Genomic DNA, 21,458 nt, shown 5'->3' with positions numbered 1-21,458 from the left:
CGTGGCTGGTCCCAGGCAGGAGCCGTGCGTGTCCCCATGGGATATTGGATCTCCCGGGGGGGTCCCAGGGTGTCGAGCCCCCCCCGAACCCCCATTTCTCACCCTCCCCAGGCCCTGCAGAAGTCGGGGGGGGCCCAGTCTTGTGCCCCCCCCCAAACCCCTTTTTTTGCCCCAAACCCCCCATAGGAGCCGTGGCCGGTCCCAGGCAGGAGCCGTGCGTGTCCCCATGGGATGTTGGATTTTGGGGGGGGTCCCGTGGTGTCGAGCCCCCCCCCCCCCCCCCCCCCCCCCCCAACCCCCATTTTTTCCCCCCCCAGGCCATGCAGAAGTCGGGGGGTCCCCAAAATGTCTTGTGCCCCCCCCAAACCCCTTTTTTTGCCCCAACCCCCCCCCAGGAGCCGTGGCCGGTCCCAGGCAGGAGCTGTGCGTGTCCCCATGGGATGTTGGATCTCCTGGGGGGGGGTCCTAGGGTGTCGAGCCCCCCCCGAACCCCCATTTTCCCCCCCCCCAGGCCATGCAGAAGTCGGGGCGCCCCCTGAAGTCCCTGAAGCAGCGGCTGAAGGGCAAGGAGGGGCGGGTGCGGGGCAACCTGATGGGCAAACGGGTGGATTTCTCGGCCCGCACCGTCATCACCCCCGACCCCAACCTGGCCATCGACCAAGTGGGCGTCCCCCGCTCCATCGCCGCCAACATGACCTTCGCCGAGATCGTCACCCCCCTTCAACATCGACAGGTCGGGACACACGGACACACACGGACATGGGCACACGGACACACACAGACAGACACACGGACACACACGGACATGGGCACATGGACACACACACGGACACACACAGACAGGCACGCACAGACAGACACAGAGAGATGCAGAGACAGACAGACAGACGGACACACGCGCAGACGGACACACGCGCAGACGGACACACGCGCAGACGGACACACGCGCAGACGGACGGACACGGACACAGACAGACACACAGACACGGACACACAGATGCACACGGACACGCACAGACAGACACAGACAGATGCACAGACACACAGACAGACAGACGCGGACATGGACACACGGACACACACACGGACACATGCAGACAGGCACAGACGGACACAGACACAGATGGACACGGACACAGACAGACACACACACGGACACAGGCACAGACGGACATTTACACAGGCACAGACGGACACGGATGGACACAGACACGCACAGACACACAGACACAGACGGACACACAGATGGACACGGACACACACACACACGGACGGACGGACACACAGGGACATGGACACATGGACACACACACGGACACATGCAGACAGGCACACACAGACGGACACACACAGACAGACACACGGACACGGACACACACCGACACAGACAGACACAGACGGACACACAGACACGGACAGACACAGACGGACACGGACACGGCCACACGGACACGGCCACACACACAACACCCTTTGGGGGGGGGTTTGGGGGGGTGTGGAGGGGGTTTGGGGGACAGCGAAGGGGTGACATGAGCTTGGCCAAGATCGTCACCCCCTTGAACACCGACAGGTCCCGGGGGGGAACATCTTTTGGGGGGGGGGGCTATGGGGAGTTTGGGGGGGGGGTTGGAGGGGTTTTGGGGGGGTTTATGGGGGTATGGAGGGGGTTTGGGGGTCACTGGGGGGGCATCAAAGGGGTCACCCCCTTGAACTCCAACAGGTCGGGGGGGTCACACACACACACACACGCTTTGGGGGGGTCTGTGGGGGGGTTTTATGGTCCCCCCCCCGTGTCCCCCCCCCTTCCCCGCAGCCCTTCACATGTTCCCCCAAATGGCCCACCCTGACCCCCCAAACATCCCCCTAAATGCCCCCCAAGTGCCCCCCACGACCCCCCCAGTCCCCCCAAACATCCCTCCCTGCCCCCCAAGTGCCCCCCAGACCCCCAAATGTCCCCCAAGTGCCCCCCAGACCCCCAAATGTCCCCTCAGAGGCCCCGCAGACCCCCAAATGTCCCCCCAAACATCCCTCCCTGCCCCCCAAGTGCCCCCTAGACCCCCAAATGTCCCCCCAAACATCCCTCCGTGCCCCCCAGACCTCCAAATATCCCCCCAAACTTCCCCCCCAGACCCCCAAATGTCCCCCCAAACATCCCTTCCTGCCCCCCAAGTGCCGCCAGACCCCCAAATGTCCCCCCAAACATCTCTCCCTGCCCCCCAAGTGCCCCCCTGACCTCCCAGTCCCCCCAGATGTCCCCTTAAATGCCCCAAGCGCCCCGCAGACCCCCAAATATCCCCCCAAACATCCCTCCCTGCCCCCCAAGTGCCCCCCTGACCTCCCAGTCCCCCCAGACTTCCCCCCCAAGTGCCCCTCAGACCCCCAAATATCCCCCCAAGCATCCCTCCCTGCCCCCCAAGTGCCCCCCCCGACCTCCCAGTCCCCCCAGATGTCCCCCTAAATGCCCCAAGTGCCCCTCAGACCCCCAAATATCCCCCAAGCATCCCTCCCTGCCCCCCAAGTGCCCCCCTCCGACCTCCCAGTCCCCCCAGATGTCCCCCTAAATGCCCCAAGTGCCCCCCAGACCCCCAAATGTCCCCCCAAGCATCCCTCCCTGCCCCCCAAGTGCCCCCCTCCGACCTCCCAGTCCCCCCAGATGTCCCCCTAAGTGCCCCAAGTGCCCCCCAGACCCCCAAATATCCCCCCAAACATCCCTCCCTGCCCCCCAAGTGCCCCCCTCCGACCTCCCAGTCCCCCCAAACTTCCCCCCAAGTGCCCCTCAGACCCCCAAATATCCCCCCAAACATCCCTCCCTGCCCCCCAAGTGCCCCCCCGACCTCCCAGTCCCCCCAAACTTCCCCCCAAGTGCCCCTCAGACCCCCAAATATCCCCCCAAACATCCCTCCCTGCCCCCCAAGTGCCCCCCCCCCAAGTGCCCCCCCCGACTTCCCAGTCCCCCCAGATGTCCCCATAAGTGCCCCAAGTGCCCCTCAGACCCCCAAATGTCCCCCCAGATGTCCCCCTAAATGCCCCAAGTGCCCCCCAGACCCCCAAACGTCCCCCCCGCTGACCCCCCCGTGCCCCCCCCCAGGCTGCAGGAGCTGGTGCGACGCGGGAACAGCCAGTACCCGGGGGCCAAGTACATCATCCGGGACAACGGGGACCGCATCGACCTGCGCTTCCACCCCAAGCCAGTGACCTCCACCTCCAGATCGGCTACAAGGTGGGGGGGGGACCCCCGAAACCGGGGGGGGGGGACACACACCCCGAAACCCCTCCCCCCCAGCCCGCGAGGGGCCGGGGGGCGCGGAAAAGCGCCGGGTTTGGGGGGGGTTTTGGAGGGCAACGAGTGGGTTCGGGGCGCACAAAGGCTCTGGGTTTGGGGGGTCAGGCCCTGGTGTGGGGGGGTCACGAAGGGTCTGGGGGGATTTGGGGAAGAAAAAGAGGTTTTTGGGTCTCTGAAGAGTCGGTTTTGGGGGGTATTTGGGGGGGTTTTGGGGTCTCGGAGGGGCTTTGGGGGGTTTGGGGTAAAATACTGTGTTTTAGGGTCTCTGAAAACCGCGGGGTTTTGGGGTTCAGTCCCTGGTTTTGGGGGTCACGAAGAGTTTTGGGGGGATTTGGGGAAGAAAAAGAGGTTTTTGGGTGTCTGAAGAGTCTGTTTCGGGGGTTATTCGGGGGGTTTTGGGGAGAAATCCGGGGGTTTGGGGTCCCTGAAAATCGTGGAATTTTGGGGTTCACAAAGAACTTGGGGATTTGGGGAGAAATCCTGGGGTTTAGGGTCCCCGAAGACTTGTGGGGTTTTGGGGTTCACGAAGAGTTTGGGGGGATTTGGGGAAGAAAAAGAGTTTTTTGGGTCTCTGAAGAGTTGGTTTTGGGGGTTATTTGGGGGGTTTTGGGGTCGCGGAGGGCTTTGGAGGGGGGGTTTTGGGGAGAAATTCTGGGGTTTGGGGTCCCTGAAAACCGTGGGGTTTTGGGGGTCAGTCCCTGGGTGGTTTTTGGGGGTTCACAAGGAACTCGGGGGATTTGGGGAGAAATCCTGGGGTTTAGGGTCCCCCAAAATGGTGAGGTTTTGGGGTTCAGTCCCTGGTTTTGGGGTTCACGAAGAGTTTTGGGGGGATTTGGGGAAGAAGAAGAGGGTTTTGGGTCTCTGAAGAGTCTGTTTTGGGGGGTTTTGGGGGTTATTTGGGGGGTTTTGGGGTCACGAAGGAGCTTTGAGGGGGGGGGGTTCGGGGAGAAATCCAGGGGTTTTAGTGTCCCTGAAGAACCCCCCACATTTTGAGGCCCCCCCCTTTGTTTTGGGGTCCCTGAAGATCTTGGCGGGGGGGGGCGGGGGGGGCAGGACACACCACACGTTTGGGGCCGAATCGGGGGCTTTTGAGTCCTTGGAAATGACGTTTTTTTGGGGTTGAATGTTGATTTTCGGGGGGTGTGGGGTGTGGGGGGGGGTGTGCCCGGGTTTTGGGGTGTCCTAACTCCAGATTTTGGGGGTGCTGAGCTCTTCCCCCCCCCCCCCCCTAATTTTTTTGGCCCCCCCCCCCTTCCCCAGGTGGAGCGACACATGTGCGACGGGGACATCGTTATCTTCAACCGTCAGCCCACGCTCCACAAGATGTCCATGATGGGCCACCGCGTCCGCATCCTGCCCTGGTCCACCTTCCGCCTCAACCTCAGGTACCCCAAAAACTGCCCCCCCGCGCCCCAAAACTGCCCCCCACACCCCGAAACTGCCCCCCGTAGGGGCTGGTGGCACCAAAACCTGCTCTTCTCAGCCCAAAACCTGCCCGTGTCACCCCTAAAACCGCCCCTTTTGCCCCCAAACCGCACCCTGCCCTGGGCCACCTTCCGCCTCAACCTCAGGTACCCCAAAAACTGCCCCCCCCCGCACCCCAAAACTGCCCCCCGCACCCCGAAACTGCCCCCCGTAGGGGCTGGTGGCACCAAAACCTGCTCTTTTCAGCCCGAAACCTGCCCTTGTCAGCCCCAAAACTGCCCCTTTCGCCCCCAAACCGCACCCTGCCCTGGGCCACCTTCCGCCTCCAGCTCAGGTACCCCAAAAACTGCCCCCCCTGCACCCCAAAAGTGCTCCCCCGCACCCAAAAGTGCCCCCCCCCACCCCAAAACTGCCCCCAGTACCCCCCAAACTGCCCCCCATAGGGGCTGGTGGCACCAAAACCTGCTCTTTTCAGCCCAAAACCTGCCCTTGTCAGCCCCAAAACTGCCCCTTTCGCCCCAAACCGCATCCTGCCCTGGGCCACCTTCCGCCTCAACCTCAGGTACCCCAAAAACTGTCCCCCCCGCACCCCAAAAGTGCCCCCCCGCACCCCAAAACTGCCCCCCGTAGGGGCTGGTGGCACCAAAACCTGCCCTTTTCAGCCCAAAAAGTGTCCGTCCCGCAACGGTGTCCCCCCCCGGGGCTTGTGTCCCCCCCCCACTGTGACCCCCCCCCCGGGGGTTGTGTGTGTGTGTGTGTGTGTGTCCCCGCCCCTTCCACTGTGACCCCCCCCCGTCCCCGCAGCGTCACCACCCCCCTGGGGTTGTGTCCCCCCCCCCCCCCGACCCCCCTGGGGCTTGTGCCCCCCCCTTCCACCGTGACCCCCCCCGTCCCGTGTCCCCGCAGCGTCACCACCCCCTACAACGCCGACTTCGACGGGGACGAGATGAACCCTGGGGGTTGTGTTGTGACCCCCGGGGGTTGTGTGTGTCCCCCCGGGGGTTGTGTTTCTCCCCCCCTGTGACCCCCCTGGGGGTTGTGTGTGTCCCCCGGGGCTTGTGCCCCCCCCCTCTTCCACCGTGACCCCCCTGTCCTGTCCCGTGTCCCCGCAGCGTCACCACCCCCTACAACGCTGACTTCGACGGGGACGAGATGAACCCTGGGGGTTGTGCCGTGTCCCCCTGGGGGTTGTGTGTGTGTCCCTGGGGGTTGTCTGTGTCCCCCCGGGGCTTGTGCCCCCCCCCTCTTCCACCGTGACCCCCCCTGTCCTGTCCCGTGTCCCCGCAGCGTCACCACCCCCTACAACGCCGACTTCGACGGGGACGAGATGAACCTGCACCTGCCGCAGTCCCTGGAGACGCGGGCGGAGATCCAGGAGCTGGCGATGGTGCCGCGCATGATCGTCACGCCCCAGTCCAACCGCCCCGTCATGGGCATCGTGCAGGACACGCTCACCGCCGTCCGCAAGTTCACCAAGCGCGACGTCTTCCTCGAGCGCGTCAGTGCCCCCCGCTCTTCCCTGGGGGGGGGGGGGGGGCGGGGAGGGGGGAGAAGGGAGGGGAGGCACCCAACACCCCCACCCCCATCCAGTTTCGGGGCCACCGCCCGCTTTTTTTTTTTTAAGCCTTTTTTTGGGGGGGGAGGCGGGGGGCGTCCCGAGGTGGCCATGAAAGGGGGGGAGGGGGGTTTTGGGGGTGGGGGGGCCTGAGGGTGTTCTCAGGCCGTGCCGTGGGATTCTGGGGGGGATTTTGGGGTGTCCACAGAGGGGATTTGGGGGAGCTGAGGGTGTTCTCGGGCCGTGACGTGGGATTTGGGGGGGATTTTGGGGGGCCTGAGGGTGTTCTCGGGCCGTGACGTGGGATTTTGGGGGGCCTGAGGGTGTTCTTTGGCCATTACACGGGATTTGGGGGGCCTGAGGGTGTTCTTGGGCCGTGCCGTGGGATTCTGGGGGGGATTTTGGGGTGTCCACAGAGGGGTTTTGGGGGCCTGAGGCTGTTCTGGGGCCATGACGTGGGATTTGGGGGGGATTTTGGGGGGCCTGAGGGTGTTCTTTGGCCATGACACGGGATTTGGGGGGCCCGAGGGTGTTCTTGGGCCATTATGTGGGATTTAGGGGGGATTTGGGGGGCTGGAGGGTGTTCTTGGGCCATGACGTGGGATTTGGGGGGATTTTGGGGGGCCCGAGGGTGTTTTTGGGCTGTGACGTGGGATTTTGGGGGGCTGGAGAGTGTTCTTGGGCCATGACGTGGGATTTAGGGGGGTTTTGGGGGGCCCTGAGGGTGTTCTTGGGCCGTGACGTGGGATTTGGGGGGGATTTTGGGGGGCCTGAGGGTGTTCTCGGGCCGTGACGTGGGATTTTGGGGGGCCTGAGGGTGTTCTTTGGCCATGACACGGGATTTGGGGGGCTTGAGGGTGTTCTTGGGCCGTGCCGTGGGATTCTGGGGGGGATTTTGGGGTGTCCACAGAGGGGTTTTGGGGCCTGAGGCTGTTCTGGGGCCGTGACGTGGGATTTGGGGGGATTTTGGGGGGCCTGAGGGTGTTCTCAGGCCATGACGTGGGATTTTGGGGGGCCCGAGGGTGTTCTTGGGCCGTGATGTGGGATTTAGGGGGGATTTGGGGGGCCCTGAGGGTGTTCTTGGGCCATGACGTGGGATTTGGGGGGATTTTGGGGGGCCTGAGGGTGTTCTTGGGCCGTGATGTGGGATTTTGGGGGGCCTGAGGGGGTCCCTGGGCTGTAACATGGGATTTGGGGGGGATTTTGGGGTCTCCGTGCCCCATAGAAAGGATTTTGGGGTATTTTGAGGTATTTTGGGGTTGTGGTGGGAGCTTTTGGGGCCGTTACAGGGTCCCCTTGACCCACGGAAAGGTTTTGGGGGCATTTTGGGGCATTTTTCTGTGTGTGTTTGAGGGGGTTTTGGGGCTGCGGTGGGAGGATTTGGGGCCCTTGTGGGTTCTCCTTGACCAGAAGAGAGATTTTTGGGGGTATTTTGAGGTATTTTATGGGTATTTTGAGGTATTTTATGGGTATTTTGGGGCTGTGGTGGAGGTTTTGGGGCCCTTTTGTGTTCTGCTTGCCCCACAGAAAGGTTTTTGGGGGATTTTGAGGCATTTTTTGGTGTATTTGAGGTGGTTTTGGGGCTGTGGCGGGAGGTTTTGGGGCCTTTATGGGGTCTCCTTGCCCCATAGAAAAGTTTTTGGTGTATTTTGAGGCATTTTTGGGGGTATTTGAGGTGGGTTTGGGGCTGTGGTGGGAGGTTTTGGGGTCTTTTGGGGGTCTCCTTGGCCCATTTGGGCTGTTTTGAAGTATTTTTGGGGCTATTTGGAGGCATTTGGGGGCTGTGGCGGGGAGGATTTGAGGCCCTTATGGGTTCTCCTTGCCCCACGGGAAGGTTTTTGGGTATTTTGAGGCATTTTCGGGCTATTTTGGGGCTGTGGTGGGGAGGATTTGGGGCCCTTATGGGTTCTCCTTAACCCATAGAAAGGTTTTTGGGGTATTTTGAGGCATTTTTTGGCGTATTCGAGGTGGTTTTGGGCCTGTGGCGGGAGGTTTTGGGGCCCTTATGGGTTCTCCTTAACCCATAGAAAGGTTTTTGGGGTATTTTGAGGCATTTTTTGGCGTATTTGAGGTGGTTTTGGGGCTGTGGCGGGAGGTTTTGGGGCCTTTATGGGGTCTCCTTGCCCCATAGAAAAGTTTTTTGTGTATTTTGAGGCATTTTTGGGGGTATTTGAGGTGGTTTTGGGGCTGTGGTCGGAGGTTTTGGGGTCTTTTGGGGGTCTCCTTGGCCCATTTGGGTTGTTTTGAAGTATTTTTGGGGCTATTTGGAGGCATTTGGGGGCTGTGGCGGGGAGGATTTGAGGCCCTTATGGGTTCTCCTTGCCCCACGGGAAGGTTTTGGGGTATTTTGAGGCATTTTTTGGCGTATTTGAGGTGGTTTTGGGGCTGTGGCGGGAGGTTTTGGGGCCTTTATGGGGTCTCCTTGCCCCACAGAAAAGTTTTTGGTGTATTTTGAGGCATTTTGGGGCTATTTGAGGTGGTTTTGGGGCTGTGGTGGGAGGTTTTGGGGTCTTTTGGGGGTCTCCTTGGCCCATTTGGGCTGTTCTGAAGTATTTTGGGGCTATTTGGAGGCATTTGGGGGCTGTGGCGGGGAGGATTTGAGGCCCTTACGGGTTCTCCTTGCCCCACGGGAAGGTTTTTGGGTATTTTGAGGCATTTTTGGGCTATTTTGGGCCTGTGGCGGGAGGATTTGGGGCCGTTAATGGGTTCTCCTTAACCCATAGAAAGGTTTTTGGGGTATTTTGAGGCATTTTTTGGCGTATTTGAGGTGATTTTGGGACTGTGGCGGGAGGTTTTGGGGCCTTTATGGGGTCTCCTTGCCCCATAGAAAAGTTTTTTGTGTATTTTGAGGCATTTTTGGGGCTATTTGAGGTGGTTTTGGGGCTGTGGTGGGAGGTTTTGGGGTCTTTTGGGGGTCTCCTTGGTTTTTTGGGGTGTCCTCTCCTGGCTGGGGGGTGTTGGGTGTTTGGTGGTGGTGGGGGGGTGTTCCCCCTCGGTGGGGGGTTTTTCGGGGTGCTGACGGGGTGTCCCCCGCCCCACCCGCAGGGGGAGGTGATGAACCTGCTGATGTTCCTCTCGACGTGGGACGGGAAGGTGCCCCAACCCGCCATCCTGAAGCCCCGGCCCCTCTGGACGGGGAAGCAGATCTTCTCCCTCATCATCCCCGGCCACATCAACTGCATCCGCACCCACAGCACCCACCCCGACGACGAGGACAGCGGGCCCTACAAGCACATCTCCCCCGGGGACACCAAGGTGCTGGGGGGGGGGGGAGGGGGTCTTGGGTGGCTGATGGGGGCTCGGGTGGTGGGAGACCCTCCAGGACCCCCAAACCCCCTCCCCAGATGCCTCCTGGGACCCCCTGGAGCTCTCCAGGACCCCCAAACCCTCCTGAGATGTGTCTTGAGGGATCCCCAAAGCCCTTCAGGACCCTCAAACCTTCCCCAGATGCCTCCTGGGACCCACTGGAGCCCTCCAGGGCCCTTGAACCGTCCCCAGATGCTTCCTGGAGACCACCCAGAGCCCTCCAGGACCCCCAAACCCTCCCCAGATGCCTCCTGGAGACCCCCAAAGTCCTCCAGGACCCCCCAAACCCTCCCCAGATGCCTCCTGGGACCCACTGGAGTCCTCCAGGAACCCCGAACCTTCCCCAGATGCCTCCTGAAGACCCCCCAAATCCCTTCAGGACCCCCAAACCCTCCCCAGATGCCTCCTGGAGACCCCCAAAGTCCTCCAGGACCCCCCAAACCCTCCCCAGATGCCTCCAGGACCCCCAAACCCTCCCCAGATCACCAGGACACGGAGTCCTTCAGGATGGTTGGGTGAAGCGTGGTGGGGTGGGGGGATGACAACACGGGATCTCTGGAGATGTGTGTTGGGGAGGTCCTGACCCGACCCCCCCCCCCCCCCCGGCCCCTCCCCACTTTTTTTGGCAGGTGATCGTGGAGAACGGGGAGCTGATCATGGGCATCCTCTGCAAAAAGTCGCTGGGGACCTCGGCGGGGTCCTTGGTCCACATCTCCTACCTGGAGATGGGCCACGACACCACCCGCCTCTTCTACAGCAACATCCAGACCGTCATCAACAACTGGCTCCTCATCGAGGGTCCGTGGGGCCTGGGGGGGCGGGAAATGGGGACGGGACACCCGGGGCGGGGGGGATGGGACATCTGGGGACCTTCTCAGCCCGTGTCCCCCGTCTGGGGACCTTCTCAGGCCCCGTCTTTGAGGAGCAAGAGGGGACTTGGGTGTGGGGGGGGGCCTTGGACCCCTTTCTGCAGGACGACAGGGACCTGGGTGTCTCGGGGGGTCCTTGGACCCTCATTTTTGGGGACAACGGGGGTCCCGGGTGTCTTGGGGGGGGTTGGACCCACTTTCTTGGCACCAGGAGGACCTTGTTGTCCATGGGGGGGGTCTTGGACCGCCTTTTTTGGGGACAACAAGGGACCCGGGTGTCTTGGTGGGGTCCTTGGACCCTCAATTTTGGGGACAACGGGGGTCCCAGGTGTCCATGGGGGGGTCTTGGGCCCCCTTTTATGGGGACAATGGGGGTCCCAGGTGTCTTGGGGGGGGTCTTGGACCCCGTTTTTGGCACCAGGAGGACCTTGTTGTCCATGGGGGGGTTTTGGACCCCATTTTTTGGGGGACAGTGGGGGTCCCAGGTGTCTTGGGGGGGTCTTGGACTCCTTTTCTTGGCACCAGGAGGACCTTGTTGTCCATGGGGGGGTCTTGGACCCCCTTTCTTGGGGACAACGGGGGCCTCAGGTGTCCATGGGGGGGTCTTGGTCCCCCTTTTTTGGGGACAACGGGGGTCCCAGGTGTCTTGGGGGGGTCTTGGACCCCCTTTCTCGACACCAGGAGGACCTTGTTGTCCATGGGGGGGTCTTGGTCCCCCTTTTTTGGGGACAACGGGGGCCTCAGGTGTCCATGGGGGGGTCTTGGGCCCCCTTTTTTGGGGACAACGGGGGCCTCAGGTGTTCATGGGGGGGTCTTGGGCCCCCTTTTTTGGGGACAATGGGGGCCTCAGGTGTCCATGGGGGGGTCTTGGGCCCCCTTTTTTGGGGACAACGGGGGTCCCAGGTGTCTTGGGGGGGGTTGGACCCACTTTCTTGGCACCAGGAGGACCTTGTTGTCCTTGGGGGGGTCTTGGACCCCCTTTCTTGGGGACAACGGGGGCCTCAGGTGTCCATGGGGGGGGTCTTGGTCCCCTGTTTTTGGGGACAACGGGGGCCTCAGGTATCCATGGGGGGGTCTTGGTCCCCCTTTTTTGGGGACAATGGGGGCCTCAGGTGTCCATGGGGGGGTCTTGGACCCCCTTTCTTGGGGACAACGGGAGTCCCAGGTGTCTGGGGGGGGTCTTGGACCCCCTTTTTGGCACCAGGAGGACCTTGTTGTCCCTGGGGGGGGGCTCTGGACCCCCAGTGGGGACCCCCATTTCTGCCCCACGGTCCTGGGTATCTCCCCCGGCTTCAGGAGGACATGGCGGAAGGTCGGGTTTGGGGCTCGGGACACCTCTTTTTTCGGGGGGTTGGGGGGGGGGGGTCACACCCTGAGGTGGGGAGCACCCACCTGACCGCCCCCCCCCACTTTTCCCCCCCCCCCAGGTCACACCATCGGCATCGGGGACTCCATCGCCGACGCAAAGACCTACCAGGACATCCAGAACACCATCAAGAAGGCCAAGCAGGACGTCATCGAGGTGGGCTGGGGGGGGGGGGGGGTCCTGGGGGGGCCTCCTTGAGTTTTTAGGGGGCTCCTCGGGGTTTTTTTTTTGGGGGGGGGGGGATGGAGAGGGGCCCTGAGTGATTTTGGGGGTTCTTTTCATGGTGGGGCGCTGCGGGATTTTAGGGGTCGACGGGGTGGAGTTGAGGGTCCCTGCGGTGCTCGGCGTCTCCCAGCGCGTCGAGGGGGGGGGGACCTCCAAGGGGGGGGGGGGGGGTTGGGGGGGGGGGGGTGGGGGGGGGTGTTTCCCAAAGTTTCGGGGACACCCCCCTCGGCTCTCTCCGGGGTTTTGGGGTGCCCCTGGAGGGGGTTTTAGGGGGGTTTTGGAACGTCCGTCGCCATCTTGGAGCGTTTTAGGGAGCCCCCGGCGATACCAGGACGGTTTCGGGGTGGCCCCAGTTCCCCGAGGACATTTTGGGGTGCCCCCCCCCCGGGTTTTGAGGTGTCCCCACTTCCCCCAGGACGTTTTGGGGTGCTCTCTGGACTTTTGGGGTGTCCCCGGGTCCCTGAGGACATTTTGGGGTGCTCCTCAGGGTTTTGAGGTGTCCCCGGTTCCTCCAGGACATTTTGGGGTGTCCCCAGTTCCCTGAGGACATTTTGGGGTGTTCTCTGGACTTTTGGGGTGTCCCCAGTTCCGCGAGGACATTTTGGGGTGTCCCCAGTTCCCCAGGGACATTTTGGGGTGCTCCTCAGGGTTTTGAGGTGTCCCCGGTTCCTCCAGGACATTTTGGGGTGTCCCCAGTTCCCCAGGGCCATTTTGGGGTGCCCTCTGGACTTTTTGGGGTGCTCCCCACTTCCCCATGGCCATTTTGGGGTGCTCCCCGCTTCGTCGGAGTGTCCCCACCGATGCGGGCAGGGTTTTGGGGAGGCCCCCAGCCCCTCTGGGACGCTTTTGGGGTCCCCCCCACGGTTGGGTTCCATCCCTTCCACCTCCCCCCACCCTGCCCTGACACCCCGGGGTGCTCCCCGGGGGTTTTGGGGTGCCCCGGTGACATTTTTTTTTGGGGTGGTGGGGTCGCTGTGGGGTGGCAGGTCATCGAGAAGGCCCACAACAACGAGCTGGAGCCCACCCCGGGCAACACCCTGCGCCAGACCTTCGAGAACCAGGTCAACCGTATCCTCAACGACGCCCGGGACAAGACGGGTTCCTCCGCCCAAAAATCCCTCTCCGAGTACAACAACTTCAAGTCCATGGTGGTCTCGGGCGCCAAAGGCTCCAAGATCAACATCTCCCAGGTCTTGAGGGGCTTCTATGGGGTCTCGGGGGGCTTCTGTGGGGTTTCCAGGGGGTGCCAGGAGGATCTCCATGGGGTTTGGGAGGGTTCCTGTGGGGTTTTGTAGACCTCTGTGGGGTCTTCTTGGGGGTCTGTGTTGGTGTTGGGCACCAGGAGCTCCAAGGTCAACATCTCCCAGGTCTCGGGGGCCTTCTGTGGGTTCTCCAGGGGGTGCCAGGAGGATCTCCATGGGGTTTGGGAGGGTCCCTGTGGGGTTTTGTAGACCTCTGTGGGGTCTTCTTGGGGGTCCGTGTTGGGGTTGGGCACCAGGAGCTCCAAGGTCAACATCTCCCAGGTCTTGGGGGGCACTACGGGGTCTTCAGGGGTTTCTGTGGGGTCTCGAGGAGGTGTCAGGAGGATCTCCATGGGGTTTGGGAGGGTCCCTGTGGGGTTTTGTAGACGTCTATGGGGTCTTCTTGGGGGTCCGTGTTGGGGTTGGGCACCAGGAGCTCCAAGGTCAACATCTCCCAGGTCTTGAGGGGCTTCTATGGGGTCTCGGGGGGCTTCTGTGGGGTCTCCAGGGGGTGCCAGGAGGATCTCCGTGGGGTTTGGGAGGGTCCCTGTGGGGTTTTGTAGACCTCTGTGGGGTCTTCTTGGGGTTCTGTGGGTGCGTTGGGCACCAGGAGCTCCAGGATGAAGATCTCCCAGATGTTCTGGGCCTCCTTAGGGGCCCCTGGGATGTTTCCTATGGGGCTCTGGGATTCCTGTGGGGTCTGGTGGGACCAGGGTGATCTCTGGGGGGGTTCCTATGGGGTCAGGGACATCCCTGTGGGGTGTGGGGCGCCCCACAAGTCATCACGATGGTCCACGTTGACCTTGGCCTCCAAGATGAAGATCTCCCAGATGTTGTGGGGCTCCTTAGGGGCCCTCAGGATGTTCCCTATGGGGTCTGTAGGGGTTCCTCTGGGGTCCGGGCCATTCCTATGGGTGTGGGGGGCCCCATAAGTCATCAGGATGGTCCACGTTGATGTTGGCCTCCAAGATGAAGATCTCCCAGATGTTGTGGGGCTCCTTAGGGGACCCCCGGGACGTTCCCTATGGGGTCTGGTGGGACCAGGGTGATCTCTGGGGGGGTTCCTCTGGGGTCTGGGCCATCCCTATGGGGTGTGGGGGGCCCCACAAGTCATCACGATGGTCCACGTTGACCTTGGCCTCCAAGATGAAGATCTCCCAGATGTTGTGGGGCTCCTTAGGGGACCCCTGGGACGTTCCCTATGGGGCTGGTTGATGATTATGAGGTCTAGGGCTATCCCTGGCTTCCCCGCCCCACTTCTCATGTGTGTGCGTGTCCCCCCCCGCCCCCCATCTCCCCATAGGTCATCGCGGTGGTGGGGCAGCAGAACGTGGAAGGCAAACGCATCCCCTTTGGGTTCAAACATCGCACCCTGCCCCACTTCATCAAGGACGACTATGGGCCCGAGAGCCGGGGCTTCGTGGAGAACTCCTACCTGGCCGGGCTGACCCCCACCGAGTTCTTCTTCCACGCCATGGGGGGCCGCGAGGGTCTCATCGACACCGCCGTCAAGACGGCCGAGACGGGTCAGCCCCACATATTCTCTCCCCTGCCCTGCCCCACATCTTGTTGTAGGGTGGCACCCTCAGACCCCCCCCAAACCCTCCCCCAGATGCTTCCTGGAGACCCCCCCCCAAAGCTCTCCAGGACCCCCGAACCCTCCCCAGATGCCTCCTGGGACCCACTGGAGTCCTCCAGGACCCCCGAACCCTCCCCAGATGCCTCCTGGAGACCCGCAAACCCTTCCCAGATGCCTCCTGGAGACCCCCCAAAGCCCTTCAGGACCCCCAAACCCTCCCCAGATGCCTCCTGGAGACCCGCAAACCCTTCCCAGATGCCTCCTGGGACCCACTGGAGCCCTCCAGGACCCCCAAACCCTCCCCAGATGCCTCCTGGAGACCCGCAAACCCTTCCCAGATGCCTCCTGGGATCTGCTGGAGCCCTCCAGGACCCCCAAACCCTCCCCAGATGCCTCCTGAAGACCACCCAAAGCCATTCAGGAAACCCAGACCCTCCCCAGATGCCTCCTGGAGACCCCCAAAGCCCTTCGGGACCCCCGAACCCTCCCCAGATGCCTCCTGAAGAACAGGCCAAAGCCCTCCAGGACCCCCAAGTCCTCCCCAGATCCCTCCTGGGACCCACTGGAGCCCTACAGGACCCCCAAACCCTCCCCAGATGCCTCCTGGGATCCGCTGGAGTCCTCCAGGAACCCCGAACCTTCCCCAGATGCCTCCTGGAGACCCCCCAAAGCCCTTCAGGACCCCCAGACCCTCCCCAGATGCCTCCTGGAGACCCCCAAAGCCCTTCAGGACCCCCGAACCCTCCCCACATGCCTCCTGAAGAACAGGCCAAAGCCCTCCGGGACCCCCAAGCCCTCCCCAGATGCCTCCTGGAGACCGCCCAAAGCCCTCCGGGACCCCCCAAACCCTCCCCAGATGCCTCCTGGGACCCACTGGAGTCCTCCAGGAACCCCGAACCTTCCCCAGATGCCTCCTGAAGACCCCCCAAATCCCTTCAGGACCCCCAAACCCTCCCCAGATGCCTCCTGGAGACCCCCCAAAGCCCTTCAGGACCCCCAGACCCTCCCCAGATGCCTCCTGGGGATCCCTGAACCTTCCCCAGATGCCTCCTGAAGACCCCCCAACGCCCTTCAGGACCCCCAAACACCCCCCAGATGCCTCCTGAAGACCCCCCAAAGCTCTCTAGGACCCCCAAACCCTCCCCAGATGCCTCCTGGGGATCCCTGAACCCTCCCCAGATGCCTCCTGGGACCCACTGGAGCCCTCCAGGACCCCCAAATCCTCCCCAGATGCTTCCTGAAGACCTCCCCAAAGCTCTCTAGGACCCCCAAACCCTCCCCAGATGCCTCCTGGGGATCCCTGAACCCTCCCCAGATGCCTCCTGAAGAACCCCAAAGCCCTCCGGGTCCCCTGAACCCTGTCCAGATGCCTCCTGAAGAACCCCAAACCCTCCCCAGATGCCTCCAGGTCCCCCCCCGCCGCCCTGAGGCTGACGGTGTCCTCGTCCCTTGTCCCCGTCCCCCCCCCCCGGCAGGGTACATCCAACGGCGGCTGATCAAGTCGATGGAGTCGGTGATGGTGAAGTACGACGCCACGGTGCGCAACTCCATCAACCAGGTGGTTCAGCTGCGCTACGGCGAGGACGGGCTGGCGGGCGAGAGCGTGGAGTTCCAGAACCTGGCCACCCTCAAACCCTCCAACAAGGCCTTCGAGAAGAAGTGAGGGACCTTCCCAACCCCCCCCCCCCCCCCGACACCCCCCAAGGACTGCGGTGGGGCCGGGAGCCACCTGCCCTAGAGCTTTTGACCCATCTCGGGGGCTCCCAGCTGCTCCTTCTGAGGGTCGGAGCCCAGGGTGGTGTCCCCATGGTGGTGTCCCCAAGGTGCTCCTCACCACACTGGATCCATGGTGGTGTCCCCAGGGTGCTCCTCCCCACCTTGGAGCCCATGGTGGTGTCCCCAAGGTGCTCCTCCCCACCTTAGAGCCCATGGTGGTGTCCCCAGGGTGCTCCTCCCCACCTTAGAGCCCATGGTGGTGTCCCCAGGGTGCTCCTCCCCATCTTGGAGCCCAGGGTGGTGTCCCCAAGGTGCTCTTCCCCATCTTGGAGCCCATGGTGGTGTCCCCAGGGTGCTCCTCACCACCTTGGAGCCCATGGTGGTGTCCCCAACTTGGTCCCTTGGTGGTGTCCCCACGTTGGAGCCCATGGTGGTGTCCCCAAGGTGCTCCTGCCCCTCGTAGGTCCCATTTTGGTGTCCCCAAACTGCTCCTGCTCTACGTGGATCCCATTTTGGTGTCCCCAAGCTGTTGTTGCCCCCCATGGGTGACATGTCGGTGTCCCCAAGCTGTTCTTACCCCACATGGGTGACATGTCGGTGTCCCCAAGGTGCTCCTCCTCAACATAGGTCCCGTTTTGGTGTCCCCAAGCTGCTCCTCCCCAAAGTTGGACCCATCTTGGTGTCCCCAAGCTACTTCTCCTCAGCATTGGGTGACATTTTGGTGTCCCCAAGTTACTTCTCCTCAACGTTGGGTGACATTTTGGTGTCCCTAAGCTATTTCTCCTCAACATTGGGTGACGTTTTGGTGTCCCCAAGCTCTTTTTACCCCACACGGGTGACGTTTTGGTGTCCCCAAACTACTTCTCCTTAACATGGGTGACATTTTGGTGTCCCCAAGCTCTTTCTCTTCAACGTGGGTGACATTTTTGGTGTCCCCAAGCTACTTCTCAACATTGGGTGACATTTTGGTGTCCCCAGGCTACTTTTCCTTAACGTTGGGTGACATTTTGATGTCCCCAAGCTACTTCTCCTCAACGTTGGGTGACGTTTTGGTGTCCCCAAGCTATTTTTCCTTAACATGGGTGACATTTTGGTGTCCCCAACCCATTTCTCTTCAACGTGGGTGACATTTTTGGTGTCCCCAAGCTACTTCTCCTCAACGTTGGGTGACGTTTTGGCGTCCCCAAGCTCTTTTTACCCTACACGGGTCCCATTTTGGTGTCCCCAAGTTACTTCTCCTCAACGTTGGGTGATGTTTTGGTGTCCCCAAGCTCTTTTTACGCTACACGGGTCCCGTTTTGGTGTCCCCAAGCTACTTCTCCTCAACGTTGGGTGATGTTTTGGTGTCCCCAAGCTCTTTTTACCCTACACGGGTCCCGTTTTGGTGTCCCCAAGCTACTTCTCCTCAATGTTGGGTGATGTTTTGGTGTCCCCAAGCTCTTTTTACCCTACACGGGTCCCGTTTTGGTGTCCCCAAGCTACTTCTCCTCAACGTTGGGTGATGTTTTGGCGTCCCCAAGCTCTTTTTACCCCACACGGGTCCCGTTTTGGTGTCCCCAAGCTACTTCTCCTCAACGTTGGGTGATGTTTTGGTGTCCCCAAGCTCTTTTTACCCTACACGGGTCCCGTTTTGGTGTCCCCAAGCTACTTCTCCTCAACGTTGGGTGATGTTTTGGTGTCCCCAAGCTCTTTTCACCCTACACGGGTCCCGTTTTGGTGTCCCCAAGCTACTTCTCCTCAACGTTGGGTGATGTTTTGGCGTCCTCAAGCTCTTTTTACGCTACACGGGTCCCGTTTTGGTGTCCTCAAGCTACTTCTCCTCAACGTTGGGTGACGTTTTGGTGTCCCCAAGCTATTTCTCCTTAACATGGGTGACATTTTGGTGTCCCCAACCCATTTCTCTTCAACGTGGGTGACATTTTTGGTGTCCCCAAGCTACTTCTCCTCAACGTTGGGTGATGTTTTGGTGTCCCCAAGCTCTTTTTACCCTACACGGGTCCCGTTTTGGTGTCCCCAAGCTACTTCTCCTCAATGTTGGGTGATGTTTTGGTGTCCCCAAGCGTCTCACCCACGTGTGTGTCCCGTCCCGTCCCCCCCCCAGGTTCAAGTTCGACTACACCAACGAGCGGGCGCTGCGGCGGACGCTGCAGGAGGAGCTGGTGAAGGACATTCTCTCCAACGCCCACATCCAGAACGAGCTGGAGCGCGAGTTCGAGAAGATGCGGGAGGACCGGGAGGTGCTGCGCGTCATCTTCCCCACCGGCGACAGCAAGGTGACGTGTGGCCCCCCCCAAAAAAAACCCCCCCCACACCCACACACCCCCCCCGGCACCCAGGGGTGGCCTCCGGGGCCACCCCCTCACCCCTGGGGACATCCCCACCCGCTGCCACCGACCCCTCATTTAGGGGGTGGGCGCGCGACCTGGCGTCACCCCGGTTTTTTTTGGGGGGGGGGGGACATGGGGAGGGGCTCCCCCCCACCCCTGAGCCGGGAAGTTCTGCCCCCCCCCCCCAACCTTGCCCTAGGTGGCCATTTATGGGGGGCCGCCCCCCATTTTTGGGGGCGGAGGAGGAGGTTCCGCCCCCCCCCCTCCCCCCCCGTTTTCTCACAGGTGCCTATTTTGGGGGGCCGCCCCCCCCATTTTTGGGATGGAGGAGGAGGTTCTGACCCCCCCACACCCCTTGCCTGTAAATGCCCTTTTTGGGGGGCTCCCCCCCCCCCCCCCAACCCTCCTGCCCCACTTTTTGGGGTGTAGTAGGAGGTTCCGCCCCCCTTTTCTCACAGGTGCCCGTTTTGGGGGGCTGACCCCCATTTTTGGGGTGTAGCGGGAAGTTTGGACCCCGCCCCCCCTTGCCTGGAAGTGTCCATTTTGGGGTCCTGCCCCCCCCATTTTGGGATTGTGCCCCCCCTTCCCCTGTTTTTGGGGGTGCAGACCCCTCAAAGCCCTTATTTTTGGGTGCAAACCCAGAGTTTTTAGGGTGCGCGCACCCCTGGGGCCCTGATTTGGGGGTGCTGAGCCCTGGACCCCCTATTTTTGGGGCGCTGCCCCCCCCGTTTTGGGGTTGTGCCCCCCCTTCCCCTGTTTTTGGGGGCGCAGACGCCTCAGGGCCCTTATTTCTGGGTGCAAACCCAGAGTTTTTAGGGTACGGGTATCTCTGGGGCTCCGATTTGGGGGTGCTGAGCCCTGGCCCCCCTATTTTTGGGGTCCTGCCCCCCCCGTTTTGGGGTTGTGCCCCCCCCTTCCCCTGTTTTTGGGGGTGCAGACCCCTCAAAGCCCTTATTTCTGGGTGCAAACCCAGAGTTTTTAGGGTACGGGTATCTCTGGGGCTCCGATTTGGGGGTGCTGAGCCCTGAGCCCCCTATTTTTGGGGTGCTGCCCCCCCTGTTTTGGGGTTGTGCCCCCCCCTTCCCCTGTTTTTGGGGGTGCAGACCCCTCAGAGGTACGGGTATCTCTGGGGCTCCGATTTGGGGGTGCTGAGCCCTGAGCCCCCTATTTTTGGGGTGCTGCCCCCCCTGTTTTGGGGTTGTGCCCCCCCCTTCCCCTGTTTTTGGGGGTGCAGACCCCTCAGAGCCCTTATTTTTGGGTGCAAACCCAGAGTTTTTAGGGTACGGGTACCTCTGGGGCTCCGATTTGGGGGTGCTGAGCCCTGGACCCCCTATTTTTGGGGTGCTGCCCCCCCTGTTTTGGGGTTGTGCCCCCCCCTTCCCCTGTTTTTGGGGGTGCAGACCCCTCAGAGCCCTTATTTTTGGGTGCAAAGCCAGAGTTTTTAGGGTGCGCGCACCCCTGGGGCCCTGATTTGGGGGTGCTGAGCCCTGGCCCCCCTATTTTCGGGGTGCTGCCCCCCCCATTTTGGGGTTGTGCCCCCCCCTTCCCCTGTTTTTGGGGGTGCAGACCCCTCAGAGCCCTTATTTTTGGGTGCAAACCCAGAGTTTTTAGGGTGCGCGCACCCCTGGGGCCCTGATTTAGGGGTGCTGAGTCCTGGCCCCCCCGTTTTTGGGGTGCTGACCCCCCCGTTTCTCCCCCCCCCCCACCAGGTGGTGCTCCCCTGTAACCTGCTGCGCATGATCTGGAACGCCCAGAAGATTTTCCACATCAACTCGCGCCTCCCGTCCGACCTGCACCCCGTCAAGGTGGTGGAGGGTGAGTTTTGGGGGGGTCCCAGGGGATCTGGGGACCCCTTAAGAAGGTCTTGGGGGACTTCTGCGACCCCCCCCCCCTCCCCCAGGAAGGTGCTAAGGGACTTGGGGACACCCCCCCCCAGGAAGGTCCAAGGGGACCTGGGGTTCCCCCCAGGAAGGTATCGGGGGATTTGGGGATCCCAGTGACCCCCCCAGGAAGGTACCGGCAGACTTGGGGACCCCCGCCCAGGACCCCCAGGAAGGTGCTGGGGGACTTGGGGACCCCGGTGACCCCCCAGGAAGGTGTTGGGGGACTTGGGGACCCCCAGAAAGGCCTTGGGAAGACTCGAGCCCCCCCCAAGAAGGTGCTGGGTGATGTGTGGGACCCCCAGGAAGGTGCTGTGGGACTTGGGGACCCTGGTGACCCCCCAGGAAGGTGTTGGGGGGCTTGAAGGACCCCCAGGAAGGCGCTGGGGGACTTGGGGACCCCCAAGAAGGTGTTGGAGGACTTGAGGAGCCCCAGAAAGGCCTTGGGAAGACTTGAAGCCCCCCCCAAGAAGGTGTTGGGTGATGTGTGGGACCCCCGGGAAGGTGCTGGGGGGTTTGAAGGACCCCCAGGAAGGCGCTGGGGGACTTGGGGACCCCGGTGACCCCCCAGGAGGGTGTTGGGGGACGTGAGGAGCCCCAGAAAGGCCTTGGGAAGACTTGAAGCCCCCTCAAGAAGGCGCTGGGTGATGTGTGGGACCCCCGGGAAGGTGTTGGGGGGCTTGAAG

At 62.0% G+C, this 21,458-nt stretch overlaps 1 protein-coding gene across 1 annotated transcript in view; it reads left to right on the top strand.

Moving 5' to 3' along the window:
• Window positions 1-511: 511 nt before the first annotated feature.
• The window catches only part of LOC134509121 (DNA-directed RNA polymerase II subunit RPB1-like), a 42,870-nt gene continuing 21,923 nt past the window's right edge, over window positions 512-21,458 (top strand). The window contains 14 exon segments of the mRNA XM_063321601.1: window positions 512-715; window positions 717-733; window positions 3,089-3,189; window positions 3,192-3,220; window positions 4,544-4,668; window positions 5,996-6,206; window positions 9,309-9,518; window positions 10,199-10,367; window positions 11,866-11,960; window positions 13,016-13,219; window positions 14,574-14,796; window positions 16,325-16,508; window positions 18,667-18,838; window positions 20,602-20,707. Coding sequence (XP_063177671.1) covers window positions 515-715; window positions 717-733; window positions 3,089-3,189; window positions 3,192-3,220; window positions 4,544-4,668; window positions 5,996-6,206; window positions 9,309-9,518; window positions 10,199-10,367; window positions 11,866-11,960; window positions 13,016-13,219; window positions 14,574-14,796; window positions 16,325-16,508; window positions 18,667-18,838; window positions 20,602-20,707 — 2,047 coding nt within the window. The 5' untranslated portion in view covers window positions 512-514.

The sequence above is a fragment of the Chroicocephalus ridibundus genome, unplaced genomic scaffold, assembly GCF_963924245.1.
Source record: "Chroicocephalus ridibundus unplaced genomic scaffold, bChrRid1.1 SCAFFOLD_568, whole genome shotgun sequence".
Classification (NCBI taxonomy): domain Eukaryota; kingdom Metazoa; phylum Chordata; class Aves; order Charadriiformes; family Laridae; genus Chroicocephalus; species Chroicocephalus ridibundus.
The sequence above is the reverse complement of the archived record's forward strand: the minus strand, read 5'-3'. Positions and strand labels throughout refer to the sequence as shown.